General features: G+C 40.4%; 1 protein-coding gene across 2 annotated transcripts in view; it reads right to left on the bottom strand.

Annotated features, from left to right (window-relative positions):
* LOC139750941 (calcium-dependent secretion activator-like) overlaps positions 1-24,889 on the bottom strand; it is a 553,650-nt gene that overhangs the window by 54,208 nt on the left and 474,553 nt on the right. The window contains exon 10 of one of the 2 annotated variants that reach the window (XM_071665864.1): positions 18,272-18,411. In XM_071665864.1, the coding sequence (XP_071521965.1) occupies positions 18,272-18,411 (140 nt within the window). Of the gene's footprint in view, positions 1-18,271; positions 18,412-24,889 lie in introns of those variants that run through there. The other variant, XR_011713253.1, reaches the window with a different exon arrangement.

The raw sequence follows: 24,889 nt of genomic DNA, 5'->3' as shown, positions 1-24,889 counted from the left end.
ATGTACATAATTCATACTTACTTCCTTTATTCATTCCCATAGCCACCTTGACACATAAAATGACACCCCTCTCTCCCCGCACGCGTGCGAGGTAGCGCTAAGAAAAGACAACAAAGGCTACATTTGTTTACACTCAGTCTCTTGCCATCATGTATAATGCACCGAAACCATAGTTCCTTTCCACATCCAGGCCCCACAAAACTTTCCATGGTTTATCCCTAGACGTTTCACATATTCTGGGTCAATCCATCTACAGCATGTCGACCCCGGTATACCACATCGTTCCAATTCACTCTATTCCTTGCACACCTTTCACTCTCCTGCATGTTCAGGCGACACTCGCTGAAAATCTTTTTCACTCCATCTTTCCATCTCCAATTTCGTCTCCCATTTCTCCTCGTTCCCTCCACCTCTGACACATTTATCCTCTTTGTCAATCCTTCCTCACTCATTCTCTCGACGTGACCAAACCATTTCAATACACCCTCTTCTGCTCTCCGAACCACACTCTTTTTATTACCACAATCTCTCTTACCCTCTCATTGCTTGATCAAACCTCCTCACACCACATATTCTCCTCAAACATCTCATTTCCATCACATCCACTCTCCTCCGCAAAATCTTTCCATAGCCCACACCTTGCAACCATATAACATTTGTGGAACCACTATTACTTCAAACGTACTCATTTTTGCTTTCCAAGATAATGTTCTCACCTTCCACACATTTTTCAACGCTCCTAGAACATTTGTCCCCTCCCCCACCCTGTGACTCACTTCTGCTTCCATGGTTTTATCCACTGCTAAATCCACTCCCAGATATCTAAAACATTTCAATTCCTTAAGTTTTTATCCATTGAAACTTACCTCCCAATTGACTTGTCCCTCAGTCCTACTGTACCTAATAACCTTGCTCTTATTCACATTTACTCTCAGCTTTCTCCTTTCACACACTTTACCAAACTCAGTCGCCAGCTTCTGCAGTTTCTCACCTCAATCAGCCGCCAGTGCTGTATCATCAGCGAACAACAAGTGACTCACTTCTGAAGCCCTCTCCTCCATAACTGACTGCCCACTTTTCCCTCTTTCCAAAAATCTTGCATTCACCTCCCTAACAACCCCATCCATAAACAAATCAAACAACTATGGAGACATCATGCACCCCTGCCGCAAGCCAACATTCACTTGAACCAATCACTTTCTTCTCATCCTACTCATACACATGCCTTATGTATATATATATATATATATATATATATATATATATATATATATATGAGCGAGTGTGTTAGTAGTTTTGATGTACGGGACCGGGTTATAGTGATGGCTGATTTGAATGCAAAGATGAGTAATGTGGCAGTTGAGGGAATAATTGGTGTACATGGGGTGACCAGTGTTGTAAATGGAAATGGTGTAGAGCTTGTCGATTTATGTGCTGAAAAAGGACTGGTCATTGGGAATACCTGGTTTAAAAAGAGATATACATAAGTATACATATGTAAGTAGGAGAGGTGGCCAGAGAGCATTATTGGATTACGTGTTAATTGATAGGCACACGAAAGAGAGACTTTTGGATGTTAATGTGCTGAGAGGTGCAACTGGAGGGATGTCTGATCATTATCTTGTGGAGGCGAAGGTGAAGATTTGTAAAGGTTTTCAGAAAAGAAGAGAGAATGTTGGGGTGAAGAGTGATGAGATGTAAGTGACCTTGGGAAGGAGACTTGTGTGAGGAAGTACCAGGAGAGACTGAGTACAGAATGGGAGAAGGTGAGAACAAAGTACATTAGGGGAATGGGGGAAGAATGGGATGTATTTTGGGAAGCAGTGATGGCTTGTGCAAAAGATGCTCGTTGCATGAGGAGCGTGGGAGATGGGCAGATTAGAAAGGGTAGTGAGTGGTGGGACAAAGAAGTAAGATTAATATTAAAAGAGAAGAGAGAGGCATTTGGATGATTTTTGCAGGGAAATAATGCAAATGACTGGGAGATGTATAAAAGAAAGAGGCAGGAGGTCAAGAGAAAGGTGCAAGAGGCAAAAATGAGGGCATATGAGAGTTGGGGTGAGAGGGCATCATTAAATTTTAGGGAGAATAAAAAGATGTTTTGGAAGGAGGTAAATAAAGTGCATAAAACAAGGGAACAAATGGGAACATTAGTGAAGGGGCAAATGGGGAGGTGTAACAAGTAGTGGCAATGTGAGAAGGAGATGGAATGAGTATTTTGAAGGTTTGTTGAATGTGTTTGATGATAGAGTGGCAGATATAGGGTGTTTTGGTCGAGGTGGTGTGCAAAGTGAGAAGGTTAGGGAGAATGATTTTGTAAAGAGAAAAGAGGTGGCAAAAGCTTTGCGGACAATGAAAAGAGACAAGGCAGCAGGTTGGGGTGATATTGCAATGGAATTTATCAAAAAAAAGGGGGTGACCATATTGTTGAGTGGTTGGTAAGGTTATTTAAGGTTTGTATGACTCATGGTGAGGTGCCTGAGGACTGGCGGAGTGCTTGCATAGTGCCATTATACAAAGGCAAAGGGGATAAGAGTGAGTGCTCAGATTGAGGAAGAGCAGTGTGATTTCAGAAGTGGTAGAGGATTCGTGGATCAGGTGTTTCCTTTAAAAAATGTATGTGAGAAATACTTAGAAAAGCAAATGGATTTGTATGTAGCATTTATGGGTCTGGAGAAGGCATATAATAGAATTGATAGAGATGCACTGGGGAAGGAATTAAGAATATATGGTGTGGGAGGTAAGTTGTTAGAAGCAGTGAAAAGTTTTTATCGAGGATGTAAGGCATGCGTACGTGTAGGAAGAGAGGAAAGTGATTGGTTCTCAGTGAATGTTGGTTTGTGGCAGGGGTGCGTGATGTCTCCTCGGTTGTTTAATTTGTTTATGGATGGGGTTAAGGAGGTGAATACAAGTTTTGGAAAGCATGGCAAGTATGCAGTCTGTTGTGGATGAGAGAGCTTAGGAAGTGAGTCAGTTGTTGTTAACTGATGATACAGCGCTGGTGGCTGATTCATGTGAGAAACTGAAGACACTGGTGATTGAGTTTTGTAAAGTGTTTGAAAGAAGAAAGCTGAGAGTAAATGTGAATAAGAGCAAGGTTATTAAGTACAGTAGGGTTGAGGGAAAGTCAATTGGGAGGTAAGCATTGACGAATATGTGGAAGTCGAGAACGTTATCTTGGAGAGCAAAAATGTGTATGTTTGAAGGAAAAGTGGTTCCAACGATGTTGTATGGTTGCGAGGTGTGGGCTACAGATAGAGTTGTGCGGAGGAGGATGGATGTGCTGGAAATGAGATGTTTGAGGACAATATGTGGTGTGAGGTGGTTTGATCAAGTAAGTAATGAATTGGTCATATGGAGAGAATGAGTGAGGAAAGATTGACAAAGAGCATATATATATGTCAGAGGTGGTGGGAACGAAAAGTGGGAAAGCAAATTGAAGGTGGAAAGAGTGGAGTGAAAAAGATTTTGAGTGATCGGGGCCTGAACATGCAGGAGGGTGAAAGGCGTGCAACGAATAGAGTGAATTGGAATGATGTGGTATACCGGGGTCGACGTGCTGTCAATGGATTGAACCAGGGCATGTGAAGCGTCTGGGGTAAACCATGGAAAGTTTTGTGAGGCCTTGATGTGGAAAGGGACCTGTGGTTTCGGTGCATTATACATGACAGCTAGAGACTGAGTGTGAACGAATGTGACCTTTGTTGTCTTTTCCTAGCACTACCTCGCACACATGAGGGGAGGTGGTTTTCATTTCATGTGTGGCGAGGTGGCAACGGGGATGAATAAGGACAGACAGCATGAATTCTGTACATGTGTATACATATATAAATATATATCATCAGTTGTTGTTTGCTGATGATACAGTGCTGGTGGCTGATTCATGTGAGAAACTGCAGAAGCTGGTGACTGAGTTTGGTAAAGTGTGTGAAAGAAGAAAGTTAAGAGTAAATGTGAATAAGAGCAAGGTTATTAGGTACAGTAGGGTTGAGAGTCAAGTCAATTGGGAGGTAAGTATGAATGAAGAAAAACTGGAGGAAGTAAAGTGTTTTAGATATATGGGAATGAATCTGGCAGCGGATGGAACCATGGAAGTGGCAGTGAGTCATAGGGTGGGGGAGGGGGCGAAAATCCTGGGAGCCTTGAAGAATGTGTGGAAGTCGAGAACATTATCTCAGAAAGCAAAAATGGCTATGTTTGAAGGAAAAGTGATTCCAACAATGCTGTATGGTTGCGAGGTGTAGGCTATGGATAGAGTTGTGCGCAGGAGGGTGGATGTGCTGGAAATGAGATGTTTGAGAACAATATGTGGTGTGAGGTGGTTTGATCGAGTAAGTAATGTAAGGGTAAGAGAGATGTGTGGAAATAAAAAGAGTGTGGTTGAGAAAGCAGAAGAGGGTGTTTTGAAATTGTTTGGGCACATGGAGAGAATGAGTGAGGAAAGATTGACCAAGAGGATATATGTGTCGGAGGTGGAGGGAACGAGGAGAAGTGGAATAGAGTGAATTGGATCGATGTGGTATACCGGGGTTGATGTGCTCTCAATGGATTGAACCAGGGCATGTGAAGCGTTTGGGGTAAACCATGGAAAGTTCTGTGGGGCCTGGATGTGGAAAGGGAGCTGTGGTTTCGGGCATTATTATATGACAGCTAGAGACTGAGTGTGAACCAATGGGACCTTTGCTGTCTTTTCCTAGCGCTACCTCGCACACATGAGGGGGAGGGGGATGTTATTCCATGTGTGGCGAGGTGGCGGTGGGAATAAATAAAGGCAGACAGTATGAATTATGTACATGTGTATATATGTATATGTCTGTGTGTGTATATATATGTTTACATTGAGATGTATAGGTATGTATATTTGCGTGTGTGGACATGTATGTATATACATGTGTATGGGGGTGGGTTGGGCCATTTCTTTCATCTGTTTCCTTGCGCTACCTCGCAAACACGGGAGACAGTGACAAAGCAAAATAAATAAATAAAAATAAATATATATATATATATATCTGTTTCCCATTTTAGAAAGTTGATACAAGGAGGGGAGGATTTCTGGCCCCCCGCTCCCGTCCCCTCTAGTCGCTTTCTACGACACGCGAGGAATACGTGGGAAGTATTCTTTCACCCCTATCCCCAGGGATAATATACATATATATATACATATACACATACACACACATACACATACATACGCACATATACACACACACACACACATACATATATATACATATGAGAAATGTAAGAAACAATTTAGAAAACTGAAACTTCTAGCTTGAAATGAATGAAAAAAAAGAATGTCACATAATGGTTCAACCTCTGGCTATGGAAAAAAGGAAATGTATAATTTATTTACACAAACGTAAACGTCTGGGGTAAACCATGGAAAGCTGTGTAGGTATGTATATTTGCGTGTGTGGACGTATGTATATACATGTGTATGGGGGGGGGGTTGGGCCATTTCTTTCGTCTGTTTCCTTGCGCTACCTCGCAAACGCGGGAGACAGCGACAAAGTATAATAAAAATATAATAATAATATATATATATATATATATATATATATATATATATATATATATATATATATATATTTGGTAAAGTGTGTGAAAGAAGAAAGTTAAGAGTAAATGTGAATAAGAGCAAGGTTATTAGGTACAGTAGAGTTGAGGGTCAATTCAATTGGGAGGTGAGTTTGAATGGAGAAAAACTGGAGGAAGTGAAGTGTTTTAGATATCTGGGAGTGGATCTGGCAGCGGATGGAACCATGGAAGCGGAAGTGGATCATAGGGTGGGGGAGGGGGCAAAAATTCTGGGAGCCTTGAAGAATGTGTGGAAGTCGAGAACATTATCTCGGAAAGCAAAAATGGGTATGTTTGAAGGAATAGTGGTTCCAACAATGTTGTATGGTTGCGAGGCGTGGACTATGGATAGAGTTGTGCACAGGAGGATGGATGTGCTGGAAATGAGATGTTTGAGGACAATGTATGGTGTGAGGTGGTTTGATCGAGTAAGTAACGTAAGGGTAAGAGAGATGTGTGGAAATAAAAAGAGCTTGGTTGAGAGAGCAGAAGAGGGTGTTTTGAAATGGTTTGGTCACATGGAGAGAATGAGTGAGGAAAGATTGACCAAGAGGATATATGTGTCGGAGGTGGAGGGAACGAGGAGAAGAGGGAGACCAAATTGGAGGTGGAAAGATGGAGTGAAAAAGATTTTGTGTGATCGGGGCCTGAACATGCAGGAGGGTGAAAGGAGGGCAAAGAATAGAGTGAATTGGAGCGATGTGGTATACCTGGGTTGACGTGCTGTCAGTGGATTGAATCAAGGCATGTGTATGGGGGTGGGTTGGGCCATTTTCTTTCGTCTGTTTCCTTGCGCTACCTCACAAACGCGGGAGACAGCGACAAAGCAAAAAAAAAAAAAATATATATATATATGTATAAGTGGAGGCTAAGGTGAAGATTAGTATGGGTTTTCAGAAAAGAAGAGTGAATGTTGGGGTGAAGAAGGTGGTGAGAGTAAGTGAGCTTGGGAAGGAGACCTGTGTGAAGAAGTATCTGGAGAGACTGTGTACAGAATGGAAAAAGGTGAGAACAATGGAAGTAAGGGGAGTGGGGGAGGAATGGGATGTATTTAGGGAATCAGTGATGGATTGCGCAAAAGATGCTTGTGGCATGAGAAGAGTGGGAGGTGGGCTGTTTAGAAAGGGTAGTGAGTGGTGGGATGAAGAAGTAAGAGTATTAGTGAAAGAGAAGAGAGAGGCATTTGGACGATTTTTGCAGGGAAAAAATGCAATTGAGTGGGAGAAGTATAAAAGAAAGAGACAGGAGGTCAAGAGAAAGGTGCAAGAGGTGAAAAAAAGGGCAAATGAGAGTTGGGGTGAGAGACTATCAGTAAATTTTAGGGAGAATAAAAAGATGTTCTGGAAGGAGGTAAATAGGGTGCGTAAGACAAGGGAGCAAATGGGAACTTCAGTGAAGGGCGTAAATGGGGAGGTGATAACAAGTAATGGTGATGTGAGAAGGAGATGGAATGAGTATTTTGAAGGTTTGTTGAATGTGTCTGATGACAGAGTGGCAGATATAGGGTGTTTGGGTCGAGGTGGTGTGCAAAGTGAGAGGGTTAGGGAAAATGATTTGGTAAACAGAGAAGAGGTAGTAAAAGCTTTGCGGAAGATGAAAGCCGGCAAGGCAGCAGGTTTGGATGGTATTGCAGTGGAATTTATTAAAAAAGGGGGTGACTGTATTGTTGACTGGTTGGTAAGGTTATTTAATGTATGTATGACTCATGGTGAGGTGCCTGAGGATTGGCGGAATGCGTGCATAGTGCCATTGTATAAAGGCAAAGGGGATAAGAGTGAGTGCTCAAATTACAGAGGTATAAGTTTGTTGAGTATTCCTGGTAAATTATATGGGAGGGTATTGATTGAGAGGGTGAAGGCATGTACAGAGCATCAGATTGGGGAAGAGCAGTGTGGTTTCAGAAGTGGTAGAGGATGTGTGGATCAGGTGTTTGCTTTGAAGAATGTATGTGAGAAATACTTAGAAAAGCAAATGGATTTGTATGTAGCATTTATGGATCTGGAGAAGGCATATGATAGAGTTGATAGAGATGCTCTGTGGAAGGTATTAAGAATATATGGTGTGGGAGGCAAGTTGTTAGAAGCAGTGAAAAGTTTTTATCGAGGATGTAAGGCATGTGTACGTGTAGGAAGAGAGGAAAGTGATTGGTTCTCAGTGAATGTAGGTTTGCGGCAGGGGTGTGTGATGTCTCCATGGTTGTTTAATTTGTTTATGGATGGGGTTGTTAGGGAGGTAAATGCAAGAGTCTTGGAAAGAGGGGCAAGTATGAAGTCTGTTGGGGATGAGAGAGCTTGGGAAGTGAGTCAGTTGTTGTTCGCTGATGATACAGCGCTGGTGGCGGATTCATGTGAGAAACTGCAGAAGCTGGTGACGGAGTTTGGTAAAGTGTGTGGAAGAAGAAAGTTAAGAGTAAATGTGAATAAGAGCAAGGTTATTAGGTACAGTAGGGTTGAGGGTCAAGTCAATTGGGAGGTGAGTTTGAATGGAGAAAAACTGGAGGAAGTGAAGTGTTTTAGATATCTGGGAGTGGATCTGTCAGCGGATGGAACCATGGAAGCGGAAGTGGATCATAGGGTGGGGGAGGGGGCGAAAATTTTGGGAGCCTTGAAAAATGTGTGGAAGTCGAGAACATTATCCCAGAAAGCAAAAATGGGTATGTTTGAAGGAATAGTAGTTCCAACAATGTTGTATGGTCGCGAGGCGTGGGCTATGGATAGAGTTGTGCGCAGGAGGATGGATGTGCTGGAAATGAGATGTTTGAGGACAATGTGTGGTGTGAGGTGGTTTGATCGAGTAAGTAACGTAAGGGTAAGAGAGATGTGTGGAAATAAAAAGAGCGTGGTTGAGAGAGCAGAAGAGGGTGTTTTTAAATGGTTTGGGCACATGGAGAGAATGAGTGAGGAAAGATTGACCAAGAGGATATATGTGTCGGAGGTGGAGGGAACGAGGAGAAGAGGGAGACCAAATTGGAGGTGGAAAGATGGAGTGAAAAGGATTTTGTGTGATCGGGGCCTAAACATGCAGGAGGGTGAAAGGAGGGCAAGGAATAGAGTGAATTGGAGCGATGTGGTATACAGGGGTTGACGTGCTGTCAGTGGATTGAATCAAGGCATGTGAAGCGTCCGGGGTAAACCATGGAAAGCTGTGTAGGTATTTATATTTGCGTGTGTGGACGTGTGTATGTACATGTGTATGGGGGGGGTTGGGCCATTTCTTTCATCTGTTTCCTTGCGCTACCTCGCAAACGCGGGAGACAGCGACAAAGTATAAAAAAAAAAAAAAAAAAAAATAAGTTGAGATGTATAGGTATGTATATGTGCGTGTGTGCACATGTAAATATATATATATACATGTGTATGAGGGTGGGTTGGGCCATTCTTTCATCTGTTTCCTTGTGCTACCTCGCTAACGCAGGAGACAGCGACAAAGTATAATAGATATTAAATATATCTCTGGGGATAGGGGAGAAAGAATACTTCCCACGCATTCCTCACGTGTCGTAGAAGGCGACTAAAGGGGACGGGAGCGGGGGGGGCCAGAAACCCTCCCCTCCTTGTATTTTAACTTTCTAAAAGGGGAAACAGAAGAAGGGGTCACGCGAGGAGTGCTCATCCTCCTCGAAGGCTCAGATTGGGGTGTCTAAATGTGTGTGGATGTAACCAAGACGAGAAAAAGGGAGAGATAGGTAGTATGTTTGAGGAAAGGAACCTGGATGTTTTGGCTCTGAGTGAAATGAAGCTAAAGGGTAAAGGGGAAGAGTGGTTTGGGAATGTATTGAGAGTAAAGTCAGGGGTTAGTGAGAGGACAAGTGCAAGGGAAGGAGTAGCACTACTCCTGAATCAGGAGTTGTGGGAGTATGTGATAGAGTGTAAGAAAGTAAATTCTAGATTGATATGGGTAAAACTGAAAGTTGAGGGAGAGAGATGAGTGATTATTGGTGCATATGCACCTGGGCATGAGAAGAAAGATCATGAGAGGCAAGTGTTTTGGGAGAAGCTGAATGAGTGTGTTAGTGGTTTTGATGCACAAGACCAGGTTATAGTGATGGGTGATTTGAATGCAAAGGTGAGTAATGTGGCAGTTGAGGGAATAATTGGTATTCACGGAGTGTTCAGTGTTGTAAATGGAAATGGTGAAGAGCTTGTAGATTTATGTGCTGAAAAAGGACTGGTGATTGGGAATACCTGGTTTAAAAAGCGAGATATACATAAGTATACGTATGTAAGTAGGAGAGATGGCCAGAGAGCGTTATTGGATTACGTGTTAATTGGTAGACGCATGAAAGAGAGACTTTTGGATGTTAATGTGCTGAGAGGTGTAACTGGAGGGATGTCTGATCATTATCTTGTGGAGGCGAAGGTGAAGATTTGTGGGGGTTTTCAGAAAAGAAGAGAGAATGTTGGGGTGAAGAGAGTGGTGAGAGTAAGTGAGCTTGGGAAGGTGACTTGTGTGAGGAAGTACCAGGAGAGACTGAGTACAGAATGGAAAAAGGTGAGAACAAAGGAGGTAAGGGGAGTGGGGGAGGAATGAGATGTATTTAGGGAAGCAGTGATGGCTTGCGCAAAAGATGCTTGTGGCATGAGAAGCGTGGGAGGTGGGTTGATTAGAAAAGGTAGTAGTGGTGAGATGAAGAAGTAAGATTATTAGTGAAAGAGAAGAGAGAGGCATTTGGACGATTTTTGCAGGGAAAAAATGGAAATGAGTGGGAGAGGTATAAAAGAAAGAGGCAGGAGGTCAAGAGAAAGGTGCAAGAGGTGAAAAAGAGGGCAAATGAGAGTTGGGGTGAGAGAGTATCATTAAATTTCAGGGAGAATAAAACGATGTTTTGGAAGGAGGTAAATAAAGTGTGTACGACAAGGGAGCAAATGGAAACTTCAGTGAAGGGGGCTAATGGGGAGATGATAACAAGTAGTGGTGATGTGAGAAGGAGATGGAGTGAGTATTTTGAAGGTTTGTTGAATGTGTTTGATGATAGAGTGGCAGATATAAGGTGTTTGGGTCGAGGTGGTGTGCAAAGTGAGAGGGTTAGGGAAAATGATTTGGTAAATAGAGAAGAGGTAGTAAAAGTTATATGGAAGATGAAAGCCGGCAAGGCAGCAGGTTTGGATAGTATTGCAGTGGAATTTATTAAAAAAGGGGGTGACTGTATTGTTGACGGGTTGGTAAGGTTATTTAATGTATATATAATTCATGGTGAGGTGCCTGAGGATTGGCGGAATGTGTGCATAGTGCCATTGTACAAAGGCAAAGGGGATAAGAGTGAGTGCTCAAATTACAGAGGTATAAGTTTGTTGAGTATTCCTGGTAAATTATATGGGAGGGTATTGATTGAGAGGGTGAAGGCATGTACAGAGCATCAGATTGGGGAAGAGCAGTGTGGTTTCAGAAGTAGTAGAGGATGTGTGGATCAGGTGTTTGCTTTGAAGAATGTATGTGAGAAATACTTAGAAAAACAAATGGATTTGTATGTAGCATTTATGGATCTGGAGAAGGCATATGATAGAGTTGATAGAGATGCTCTGTGGAAGGTTTTAAGAATATATGGTGTGGGAGGAAAGTTGTTAGAAAAAGTTTTTATCGAGGATGTAAGGCATGTGTACGTGTAGGAAGAGAGGAAAGTGATTGGTTCTCAGTGAATGTAGGTTTGCAGCAGGGGTGTGTGATGTCTCCATGGTTGTTAAATTGTTTATGGATGGGATTGTTAGGGAGGTGAATGCAAGAGTTTTGGAAAGAGGGGCAAGTATGCAGTCTGTTCTGGAGGAGAGAGCTTGGGAAGTGAGTCAGTTGTTGTTCGCTGATGATACAGCGCTGGTGGCTGATTCATGTGAGAAACTGCAGAAGCTGGTGACTGAGTTTGGTAAAGTGTGTGAAAGAGGAAAGTTAAGAGTAAATGTGAATAAGAGCAAGGTTATTAGGTACAGTAGGGTTGAGGGTCAAGTCATTTGGGAGGTAAGTTTGAATGGAGAAACACTGGAGGAAGTAAAGTGTTTTAGATATCTGGGAGTGGATCTGGCAGCGGATGGAACCATGGAAGCGGAAGTGAATCATAGGGTGGGGGAGGGGGCGAAAATCCTGGGAGCCTTGAAGAATGTGTGGAAGTCGAGAACATTATCTCAGAAAGCAAAAATGGGTATGTTTGAAGGAATAGTGGTTCCAACAATGTTGTATGGTTGCGAGGCGTGGGCTATGGATAGAGTTGTGTGCATGAGGGTGGATGTGCTGGAAATGAGATGTTTGAGGACAATATGTGGTGTGAGGTGGTTTGATTGAGTAAGTAATGTAAGGGTAAGAGAGATGTGTGGAAATAAAAAGAGTGTGGTTGAGAGAGCAGAGGGTGGTTTTGAAATGGTTTGGTCACATGGAGAGAATGAGTGAGGAAAGATTGACCAAGAGGATATATGTGTCAGAGGTGGAGGGAACGAGGAGAAGTGGGAGACCAAATTGGAGGTGGAAAGATGGAGTGAAAAAGATTTTGAGTGATTGGGGCCTGAACATGCAGGAGGGTGAAAGGCGTGCAAGGAATAGAGTGAATTGGAACGATGTGGTGTACCAGGGTCGACATGATGTCAATGGATTGAACCAGGGTATGTGAAGCGTTTGGGGCAAACCATGGAAAGTTCTGTCGGGCCTGGATGTGGAAAGGGAGCTGTGGTTTCGGTGCATTATTACATGATAGCTAGAGACTGAGTGTGAACGAATGTGGCCTTTGGTGTCTTTTCCTAGTGCTACCTCGCACACATGAGGGAGGAGGGGGTTGTTATTCCATGTGTGGTGAGGTGGCAATAGGAACAAATAAAGGCAGACAGTATGAATTACGTACATGTGTATATATGTATTTGTCTGTGTGTGTATATATATGTGTACATTGAGATGTATAGGTATGTGTATTTGCATGTGTGGATGTGTATGTATATACATGTGTATGTGGGCGGGTTGCGCCATTCTTTTGTCTGTTTCCTTGCGCTACCTCGCTAACACGGGAGACAGTGACAAAGCAAAATAAAAAAATAAAATAAATAAAAGGCCTATTATATATAGTACTCCTTCTGGTATCCTTTTTAAAGTAGAGGATATGAAGGATTCCATGGTAGTTACAGGCCTTACTAGAAGTGAGTATGAATAAAGGTAATAATGGGTTTCTGATAATTGATGGCCATTGATAATATGCCTGGGGACAGGGGAGAAAGAATACTTCACACGCATTCCCCACGTGTCGTAGAAGGCGACTAAAGGGGAGAGGAGCGAGGGGCTAGAAACCCTCCCCTCCTTGTGTTTTAACTTTCTAAAAGGGGAAACAGAAGAGTCATGCAGGGAGTGCTCATCCTCCTTGAAGTCTCAGATTGGGGTGTCTAAATGTGTGTGGATGTAACCAAGATGAGAAAAAAGGAGAGATAGTTAGTATGTTTGAGGAAAGGTACCTGGATATTTTGGCTCTGAGGGTAAAGAAGCTCAAGGGTAAAGGGGAAAAGTGGTTTGGGAATGTCTTGCGAGTAAAGTCAGGGGTTGGTGAGAGGACAAGAACAAAGGAAGGAGTAGCACTACTCCAGAAGCAGGAGTTATGGGAGTATGTGATAGAGTGTAAGAAAGTAAACATTAGATAGATATGGGTAAAACTGAAAGTAGATGTAGAGAGATGGTTAATTATTAGTGCCTATGCCACAAGAAGAAAGATCATGAGAGGCAAGTGTTTTGGGAGCAGCTGAGTGAGTGTGTTAGCAGCTTTTTGTTGCACGAGACTAGGTTATAGTGATGAGTGATTTGAATGCAAAGGTGAGTAAAGTGGCAGTTGAGGATATAATTGGTGTACATAGGGTGTTCAGTGTTGTAAATGGAAATGGTGAAGAGCTTGTAGATTTGTCTGCTGAAAAAGGACTGGTGATTGGGAATACCTGGTTCAAAAGAGATATACATAAGTATACGTATGTAAGTAGGAGAGATGGCCAGAGAGCATTATTGAAATATGTGTTAATTGATAGGCGCATGAAGGAGAGACTTTTGGATGTTAATGTGATGAGAGGGGCAACTGGAGGATGTCTGATCATTATCTTGTGGAGGCAAAGGTGAAGATATGTAGAGATTTTCAGAAAAGAAGTACGAATTTTGGGGTGAAGAGAGTGGTAAGAATAAGTGAGCCTGGAAAGGAGACTTGTGTGAGGACGTACCAGGAGAGACTGAGTGCAGAATGGAAAAAGGTGAGAGAAAAAGAAGTAAGGTGAGTGGGGGAGGAATGGGATGTATTTGGGAAGCAGTGATGGCTTGAGCAAAAGATGCTTGTGGCATGAGATGCATGGGAGGTGGGCAGATTAGAAAAGGTAGTGAGTGGTGGAATGAAGAAGTTAGATTATTAGTGAAAGAGAAGAGAGAGGCATTTGGACGATTTTTGCAAGGAAATAATCCAAATGTCTGGGAGATGTATAAAAGAGAGAGGCAGAAGGTCAAGAGAAAGGTGCAAGAGGTGAAAAAGAGGGCAAATGAGAGTTGGGGTGAGAGAGTATCATTAAATTTTAGGGAGAATAAAAACATGTTTTGGAATAAGGTAAATAAAGTGTGTAAGGCAAAAGAACAAATGGGAACTTCAGTGAAGGGGGTTAATGGGGAGGTAATAACAAGTAGTGGTGATCTGAGAAGGAGATGGAGTGAGTGTTTTGAAGGTTTGTTGAATGTGTTAGAATGTGTTGAATGTGTTAGGTCGAGGTGGTGTGCTAAATGAGAGGCTCAGAGAGAATGATTTGGTAAACAGAAAAGAGGTAGTGAAAGCTTTGTGGAAGATGAAAGCTGGCAAGGTGATGGGTTTGAATGATATTGCAGTGGAATTTATCAAAAAAGGGGGTGACTGTGTTGTTGACTGGTTGGTGAGGTTATTCAGTGTATGTATGGCTCATGGTGAGGTGCCTGAGGATTGGCAGAATGCATGCATAGTGCCATTGTACAAAGGCAAAGGGGATAAAGGTGAGTGTTCAAATTACAGAGGTATAAGTTTGTTGAGTGTTCCAGGGAAATTATATGGGAGTGTAGTAATTGAGAGGGTGAAGGCATGAACAGAGCATCAGATTGAGTAAGAGCATTGTGGTTTCAGAAGTGGTAGAGGATGTTCGGATCAGGTGTTTGCTTTAAAGAATGTAAGTTAGAAATACTTAGAAAAGCAAATGGATTTTTATGTAGCATTTATGGATTTGGAGAAGGCATGTGATAGAGTTGATAGAGATGATCTGTGGAAGGTATTAAGAGTATATGGTGTGGGAGGCAAGTTGCTAGAAGCAGTGAAAAGTTTTTATCGCAGATGTAAGGCATGTGTATGAGTAGGAAGAGAGGAAAGTGATTGGTTCTCAGAGAATGTCGGTTTGCAGCAGGGGTGCGTGACGTCTCCATGGTTGTTTGATTTGTTTTTGGATGGGGTTGTTTGGGAGGTGAATGCAAGAGTTTTGGAAAGAGGGGCAAGTATGCACCCTGTTGTGGATGAGAGGGCTTGGGAAAAGAGTCAGTTGTTGTTCGCTCATGATACAGCACTGGTGGTTGATTCAGGTGAGAAACTGCAGAAGCTGGTGACTGAGTTTGGTAACGTGCATGAAAGAAGAAATCTGAGAGTAAATGTGAATAAGAGCAGGTTATTAGGTACAGTAGGGTTGAGGGACAAGTCAATTGGGAGGTAAGTTTGAATGGAGAAAAACTGGAGGAAGTGAAGTGTTTTAGATATTTGGGACTGGATTTGGCAGCGGATGGAACGATAGAAGTGGAAGTGAGTCACAGGGTGGGGGAGGGGGCGAAAGTTCTGGGAGCGTTGAAAAATGTGTGGAAGGTGAGAACATTATCTTGGGAAGCAAAAATGGGTATGTTTGAAGGAAGAGTGGTTCTAACAATGCTGTATGGTTAGGAGGCATAGGCTATAGATAGGGTTGTGCGGAGGAGGGTAGATATGTTGGAAATGAGATGTTTGAAGACAATAATGGTGTGAGGTGGTTTGATAGAGTAAGTGATGAAAGAGTAAGAGAGATGTGTGGTAATACCAAAGAGTGTGGTTGAGAGAGCAGAAGAGGGTGTATTGAAATGGTTTGGTCACATAAAGAGAATGAGTGAGGAAAGATTGACAAAGAGGATATATGTGTTGGAGGCAGAGGGAACGAGAATTGGGAGACCAAACTAGAGGTGGAAGGATGGAGTGAAAAAGATTTTGAGCAATCCGAGGCTGAATATGCAGTAGGGTAAAAGGCATGCAAGGAATAGAGTGAATTGGAACAATGTGGTATACCGGGGTCGACAAGCATGTGAAGCATCGGGGGTAAACCATAGAAAGTTTTGCGGGGCTTGGATGTGGATAGGGAGGTGTGATGTCTGTGCATTATACATGACAGCTAGAGATTGAGTGTGAATGAATGCGGCCTTTGTTGTCTTTTCCTAGTGCGTGTAGGGGGAGGGGGTTGTCATTTCATGTGTGGCAGGGTGGCAACAGAAATGAATAAAGGCAGGAAGTATGAATTGTGTACATGTGTGTATATGTATATGTCTGTGTATGTATATATATATGTATACTTTGAAATGTGTTGGTATGTATATGTGTGTGTGTGGACGTGTATGTATATACATGTGTATGTGCGTGGGATGGGCCATTCTTTTGTCTGTTTCCTTGCGCTACCTCGCTAACATGGGAGACAGCGACAAAGTATAATAAATAAAATAAAATATGTATATGTGCGTGTATGTATAGATGTGTGTTTATGTATGGATGGGTCTCTCTTTGTTTCCTGGTGCTACCTTGCTGATGTGGGAAACGACAATCAAGCATGATAAAAAATAATAATTTTCTTCTTCATACTTGTTAATTTCCTCTATAGTAAGGAAGAGACAAAGAATAGCTTTATTAGCTCACATCCACTTTCTAGATGTCATGCACAATGCCCAAAAACTAAAGGCCCTTATCTACAGCTAAACCTTCAAGACCTTTCTGTTTTTTCTTCTGACTATTTGTTATACCCTATTTCGACTCATTGACATTATGTCACCCGTTGTGTGTCACATCACTCCCATTCACTATCCCATGCATGCCTCACACTCTTCAGTATCAACGTTGAGATCTTGAACTGTCGACCTTAATTAGAACTTCATAATGTTAGATCTAAGTAACTATCTACATTTCAACTGGCTCTTCCTTCAGTTAAGTCATGACTGGTCTTGCTGATTGTATAGTCACTTGTTGAGTCCCTGGGTGACAACACCTGACCATAAGTAAATTTTCATCAAACTAGGAGACCCATTGGAGAGCGAAGAGGACACAATCTACACCATACAGCTATGGATTGGAGCAAAGGTAAAAGTTACATCTGATGCTTGACTCTCCCAACTGGACAGTTCTACTGCATGGTGACAGTTGTAAACAAGCACCTGCCTTCAATGTTCAAATGCTAGTTCTTCAGGTCAAATATAAGCTCTACAAGCAGTATGTTATCAAGCTGTCTGATCAGTCCTGCTTTAACCCCTACAGCTGAGAGGCAGCTGAAGCTAAATATAAAGTTTTATCACAGCATCAAACACATCTATCTATACACAGTAGGAACTTATATAAGGAGGATAGAAAAGGTGCAAAACTAGGCTATCTCAGATTTGGAGAGATACACCTTCAAGAATTGTGCCAAGGTGAAAGAGAGATACAGAATACTAACTACTGCTTATGAAAAGCTGTTTATCATGAATAATAGATCAGTTAATATTTGTAACAGAATCAATAGGTATACTGCATAAGAAACTCAACAATGTAATAACGATGTGGTGAATAGGCTGAGAAATGCTCACTAGAGGGAGATCATGAGAAGGAGACAAGACTCACTGAGGTATGACGTAGAAATCTTAAGTTCCCTTATATTTACACAAACTGTCTCCTTCTGGATCAGTCTGGATGATAAATTGTTACATCATTTATAATCATCTCTTGCATTCTCCCAAAGTTCTTCATCATTTTGTACATCGATGAATAGTCATTAAGTCGTTTCACTGATGTATCTCTGTTGTCACACGAGACCCAGTGGAGATAAATCACAGTCAGATATAGATCTAATTTTCTATTGTGGGATTAAAGAGAAAAACCCAACAAAAGCAAAGATGAGAAAGCATCAGTATTCAAGATAAAGGAGCAATATTTATGGAGTGAAATGTGTATCAGTCATTGAATATATTCATACTCTAAATTTGCACCAAATGATTTGAATGAATAAATCACCTATGTTACACCAAGCTAGCCTGATGGTGTTATGTAAATTGGATTTTTCTGGTCTTGCTGAAACACAGAGATATAAGGATGAAACTCAGCTGTTAAAGCAAATGGAACTATTGTAATAATGTAATGATACTGTGAGCAAAGAAAATTATATTCATATTGGCACATAAATAGGCATTTCTCTTTTTCATGCATACAGTCACTAAAAGGTTTCTTTTCTGTCATAAGATATCAATGGTATGAATGTCAATGGGGCAACATGAAGATGTATGAATTATCACTTACATAAAATTGTGTGTGTAAATAATTTTCCTAGATATCTAGCTTAATAACTAGTTCAGTATAAACTTAAATGAAATAACCATTAACCTGTCTGTCAAGTACAAAAGGGTATTTCACAAAGAATGCAGTACAGAGATCTTACTGCTAGCTAGCACTGGGACCAAGTTTGCATGCATTCATGTTTCCTGTAGGAAATAAACTCACTCATCATCTGTTCGTCTGCTTCCTTCAATAAGGGCACAGGCAGCTTCTTCAGTGATCATTCGCTGACTAATTGTTTGATAAGTTTTGGTATTTAACTTCTCTTCCATTATTCCTTGAAGTTCGAAGTCTGTATAAATTTTCTGTTGTGGGAGAAATAAGGGATGTTATTGCAAATAATTCTGATATATCTTGTGAATTACCCTATCAATGACGACATCTAGTATGAGCAGCCTCATATGATAATATCTTGTTGAAAATCAGTATCTTACTGTTTTGAAATTATGCAAAGCATATAAAGTTAAACATGAAGGCAAATTAGTGGTTGTATCAGCTACATTTGGGAAAAATGAGTTAAAATGTCTTCCATATTTGATTACCATACACTAGAAGTGGCATTTGTGAGGAGATTATAGACTGTGTACCACAGCTTATTCATCATATATCAATAAATTGACAAATTAACATTGTGTAATGAACTGTACAAACACAGTGTTTTGGTCCATAACTTCTTATTCATACAACTAAAATATATATTTTGACTCCATGTACACTGGTAATATCAAGAAAATATTACCATGTGTCAGCATTCAGTCAGTGCCAATGTTTGAATCAAATGCTTTGCTTTTAATACAGTTTCAAGGATTCAAGCTTATAATTAGTCCATAAGGGAAGACATATCAATTGAAAACAGTTCCTGAATGAAGAAGGTATTTTCTGATTTAAGACATTCATTTTCCTGATCACTGTGGGGTTTAGAGGGAGTTGTGGAATGGCAGTGGATCCGCTTGATCTAATGACCCCTTACATTAATCTCTGTGAATATCTTAAAGCTGGTGTATGCTGCCAAAATTCACATCCTTGAACATAATTCCATCAGAAACTTAAATCAAACACCTATCTTTATATCACAAATGATGTCTTGAGAGCTAGCCAATAGTTGGCTTAAGATATTGTGCAGTGCACTGACAATGAGGGACATTATACTGAACATATGTTATAAAAACTGTAATAGCAGTATTATTGTTTTGGACTTGTGAATCACCACAAAACATTTGTTTAGAATTACAATGAAGGCAATTGTGCTTAAGTTTCCCATTTACTTTTCAACTACAACAAAGGGAGTGATATTTAGAATGTCAGTTTAATATTTCATATATATGAAAAAGCAGATTAACATATACTGGCTAAAAGACTCATTCTAAATAGATACTGTTTCTTTAAAACACCTGTTCTTACATCCTTAAAATGATAAATTTGGATCATGTCTGACATGACAACTTAGATAAATCAGTTATCTATGTCAGCATCACTACAGTAATGTTATGAGCAATGTAAAACAACCACAAGGAGCAAACTAAAGATCAAGTAACTTCTTATGCAAGGAAAAATATGTATAATGTAAAGATATAGTAACTATATGCTACCTACTACATGGATCATTAAGAGTAGTAAAAGATGCAGCATGAAACAGACTATTCCACTAAAAGTTTACCTAGCACTTTAGAGTGATAAGATGAGACACTTTCCAGAGCTTACACATGGGTAAGTTGAAGACATAACAGCTCATGTTTTGCCTAGACATTACACTGGACTACAAAGTCATACAGCAGATCCAATAGAGTATACACAGTCATTCCTAAACCCCTGCCAGATAACCAGCTAATGTCTGATAGTTCAGTAGCAACAACATAAGCTTATGTTTTACCCTTGTGGCACATCCTGCCACTTGAGGGCACTAACTTCGAATGTGGATGCCACCACTTCATTAAGGTTTGGATAGATTTGTCTTTAGTGAAGAAAATAGCACTAGATGGATAGAATGGTGGAACATCTTCCTCTCACCAGTGTGAAGAATAAGAAGAGTTTTGCTGCATGAAACTAATTTTCTGAGCATAAGATGTTAAGCTGAATGCATACAGGTATAATCAAAAGTTAACTGTTCATTCTATAGGGTTGGTGGTGACTCACTCACAATCTGATGAGTTTCAGGCCCTCATTTATCACAATGTTCATTAAAGATGAGGATTTCTTCTACAAAATACTCATTGATATAATATTCATTGTGCTAAAGAGCCCAATGGCAGTAGATATAGAGCTTTCAATTTTGTTGCAATACTGTTCAGCAATATCACTCATATGCTTTCTGCACAGTTACAATGGCAGAAGTAATGAAAATATCACACAGGTAAGTGAAAAAGGCATAAAGCTTTATTGGTGCATGTTCTGGCAATACTAGGCATTGGTATGAGCTGTGGTAATGCCCTGTAAACAGTGAACCATTCTGGAATCTCATACTGCAAGCTGGCAGGAATCTATAATGAACCAGACCACAGATTTTGGGAATGTAAGATTTTCAGAAACATCAACTTTCAATATTCTACCTACATTCTTTAAGAAAGGCAGACTGAGAGAGGAGAGAGAAAAAACAAAGAAATAAAAACAAGGGACACTGAAAGACACCACACAGTAGATCACTTGCATCGTTAATGCAAAGAGAGAGGTATAACAACCAATGGGAGAATAAGATTATATTGATTTATTTGTAAATGCCCCAGCACCCCTTTCCAAGGAAAGGTTCTGGTATTAACAGGATTTCCTTTTAAGAGGTTCCTGCAGCTTAAGGCTGCACTACTTTCATTAGCAAAGAAATGATGTACTCTTTTGGAGTGATGGAGTGATAAGTTTCTGATGAGACTGCACTCACAGGGATACAGCCTTCCCAAACTTAACTTTTCACTTGCAGTGTAACCTCATGCAGGTGAAGGATGGTAACACTGGAAAGCAGAACTAAAAGTAGTATTCATGAATGGAAATGGACTCAGCGTAACTGATAAAGAACTGAAGCTTAGAAAACGGATAAGGGAAATCAAAACAGGTACTATTGGTTTTAAAATGAAATCTAACAAGGAGGTGGAATAAGATCTAATCATTCCTAAAGGATAGTGGTAACAGAGAAGAAAAGAGAGGACAAGGAATAGGGAACTTTACAATTTTGGTAAGAGGTCATATTCCAGGAACTGCTGGGAGATGATGTTCCTTCCAAACAGGACATTACAGAAAATCTATAAACAGAAAAAAGATGCAAAACTATTATGCTAGTTTACAATCTTTTGAAAAGATCTCATGAACTGTAACAAATGTTTCATGAAAATAAAGAATACACAATCAGGGTGTGCAAGCGGTAGTGATACAAACCCTTTTGTTATATAAAGAAGTTCTAAGAAAAGAAGGAATTTAATCACAGGGATATAAATTGGGAACTTTTGAATTCATATTGGGGAAGAGATCTGTGAAGACATAACTTTTCAGAATGCGTCTAAGGAAGCTTTTTATACCAGCATGATATTGATCACACAGGAATCAGAGGGACAGATACATGGCAGCATATATATATCATTTGAGAAAAAAATACTATAATTTCAACAATTACATAACTGGGCCACTGTTTCTCATCTTTTATTCTCATCATTTAAGTTAATCATGTTCTGATTTTTGTAACCTAAATATCTGCTTCTTCAAACCAAGCTACACTGCTTAATGCATCAGCAACGTGCATATCTTTACCTTTCTTACATTTAACCTCCAGGCAATACATCACAAATCCAGGTATCAGAAATTTGGAAAGATTTTCAAGAAATTACTTTTTTGAATATTTCAGGTATTTCTCTTTTGCTATCCTTATTCATTTTCAATGTAATTAGGAGTTGGAAATATGCCTAGTATGTAAAAAACAACAGGAGAGAAGTATACTTTCATACTGGTGAGACAGCGAAGTAAAACCGTACTCAATGCAAGCAAGTTAGGCTTTCTAAGTGTATTTTCTCACCTTTGTGTTGTCGCATGAGCATGAGAGACCAGTCATCCAGGACATCTCAAGGAAAATCAAGGTCATGGCCTTCTGATTCTCAGTATTTCTCGGAAAAATGTATTGGCCAGTCTTAAATGTTGCTAATCTCTTATCCATAGTTGTGGTGACTAGCTCATTTTAAGCCTGCCATCATACAGTCAACTGACTCGCTTCCAGCTGCTAGGAGTTCACACACTTCTTTAAGAACATGTACTGACAGTATGTCGATGCTACCAGACTTTTTTCTTTTTCTATTCCATACATCAGTATCCTTTACCTTTCTGTTTTATATCTGTCATTCACTGTCAGAGACTGGTGTATTTATGCGTGTCTTGGTCAGTATTTTAAGATACTATATTTAATGTATGTATGTATAATGTATCTTTTTATGCTGTTTATGATATCAAGTGTTCCCACCTCTTCTACATGTATATAATTACTCTTTGCAATTGTACAGACTTTTAAACCTGTGTATGCTGTTCAGATCTATTACATCTTCTTTTAGTTTATTCCATTCATCCACCTCTCTTTTACTATAAAAGTACTTCCTCATCTTTATAAACAAGGTTCTTCCTTAATTTTGTGTTTATTTTACTGACTTTACACTCCACCTATACTCCACCTATATCTCTCAAATAACTGCTCAGTCTGTGTCATCAATCTGTTTTAAACCCTTAGAGGTTGTGATTAGGTCACTCTTCACTCTTCTCTCTTCAAAGGTGGACAAATCTAAAGCATCTGTCCTTTCCCAGTAACTTAGCTTTCATGATTCTGGTACCATTATTGTTGCTATTCTATTGACCTTCCCTATTAGCTCCGTGTGCTTTAGATGAGCTGACCAAACTTGAGAAGCATATTCTAGTTTTGGCTTAATGTATGATATGAACAGCTTGCTGAAAAATTATTTATCCATGAGCTTGAATGCCATTCTAATATATGCTGGTAGACAGTTAGTCTTCTTAACTATTCTCCTAAGGTGTGAATCTTGCAACGTGTTAACAACAAAATTTACTCTCAAATCTTTTCCACTCACAGATGTCTTTTAGTCTCTTCATGCACCAGAGTATCCAAGTACTGAAGACAAAATAGTTTTTAAATGGTTTTATAGAGTAATAATGGAAATCATCAAGGTGGATGTTGTGCTGGTAAAACAAATAATATTGAAGTGGCATATATACAGTAATATTGGGAATCACTATCACTATATCAGCAATATCAACATTGTTATGTCCTTTCCCCCTTCCAAGTTTCTCCCACCTCCCTTTTGTTTTAGTTGTTTTCTGGTCTCTTTCTTGAGAAGCTTTAAATGTATGGGCCTAATGAAAGGGGAGTTACGCTAAAGGCAGGGAACAGAATATTATTGCTTGAGTATAAAGTAGCATTACTGTTTCAACTTTTAGTTTGGTACAAGCCTAAGAATGGTCATCATCTGATCAATTCTTCCTTCTTTCATAGGTTCAGTCCTACTGATCCTAGTTGATGATTTGATAGACATTTAGCTCTTGGAACTTGGTCCATGGGGAAGGGGAGTGTCTAGTTCAAGGAAACTTCGTTTTTTCATAGCCTTTTTGCCTAGTATATGTTTTTTCATAGTCTTTTTGCCTAGTATATGTTATGAATGGCTACCAAACATGTTTTTTCAAGCATGCTCCATTGCTCACAATAGCAAGGTAGTGTCAAGAACAAGGAAATGGCCTCATTCACTGACTTCCATTATCTACATGTCATGTATAATGCACAGAACCAAAGAACTTTGTCCACAACCAGGTTTCAAAGATATGTGGTTTTCCCCAACCTCTTCACAAAACCAGGTCCAGCCCATAGACAACACATCATCCCCTTTATACCTCAATGCCCCAATTCCTCCTATCTATCGCTTAAAATCCTCACAACCTCCTACATGTTCTGACCATGAACCTTCAAAGTTTTTGCCACTATAGCCTTCCATCCCCTCTTTAGTTTACAATTTTTCCTTGTTCCCTCATCTTTTCATATATATATGAAACTAGAGGGGATGGGAGCGGGGGGGGCTAGAAATCCTCCCCTCCTTGTATTTTAACTTTCTAAAATGGGAAACAGAAGAAGGAGTCATGCGGGAAGTGCCCATCCTCCTCGTAGGCTCAGATTGGGGTGTCTAAATGTGTGTGGATGTAACCAAGATGTGAAAAAAGGAGAGATAGGTAGTATGTTTGAGGAAAGGAACCTGGATGTTTTGGCTCTGAGTGAAACGAAGCTTAAGGGTAAAGGGGAAGAGTGGTTTGGGAATGTCTTGGGAGTAAAGTCAGGGGTTAGTGAGAGGACAAGAGCAAGGGAAGGAGTAGCACTACTCCTGAAACATGAGTTGTGGGAGTATGTGATAAAATGTAAGAAAGTAAATTCTAGATTAATATGGGTAAAACTGAAAGTTGATGGAGAGAGATGGGTGATTATTGGTGCATATACACCTGGGCATGGGAAGAAAGATCATGAGAGGCAAGTGTTTAGGGAGAAGCTGAATGAGTGTGTTAGTGGTTTTGATGCACAAGACCGGGTTAGAGTGATGGGTGATTTGAATGCAAAGGTGAGTAATGTGGCAGTTCAGGGAATAATTGGTATACATGGAGTGTTCAGTGTTGTAAATGGAAATGGTGAAGAGCTTGTAGATTTATGTGCTGAAAAAGGACTGGTGATTGGGAATACCTGGTTTAAAAAGAGAGATATACATAAGTATATGTATTAGTGAAAGAGAAGAGAGAGGCATTTGGACGATTTTTGCAGGGAAAAACTGCAAT

The sequence above is a fragment of the Panulirus ornatus genome, chromosome 10 (assembly GCF_036320965.1).
Source record: "Panulirus ornatus isolate Po-2019 chromosome 10, ASM3632096v1, whole genome shotgun sequence".
NCBI classification, from domain to species: domain Eukaryota; kingdom Metazoa; phylum Arthropoda; class Malacostraca; order Decapoda; family Palinuridae; genus Panulirus; species Panulirus ornatus.
The sequence above is the reverse complement of the archived record's forward strand: the minus strand, read 5'-3'. Positions and strand labels throughout refer to the sequence as shown.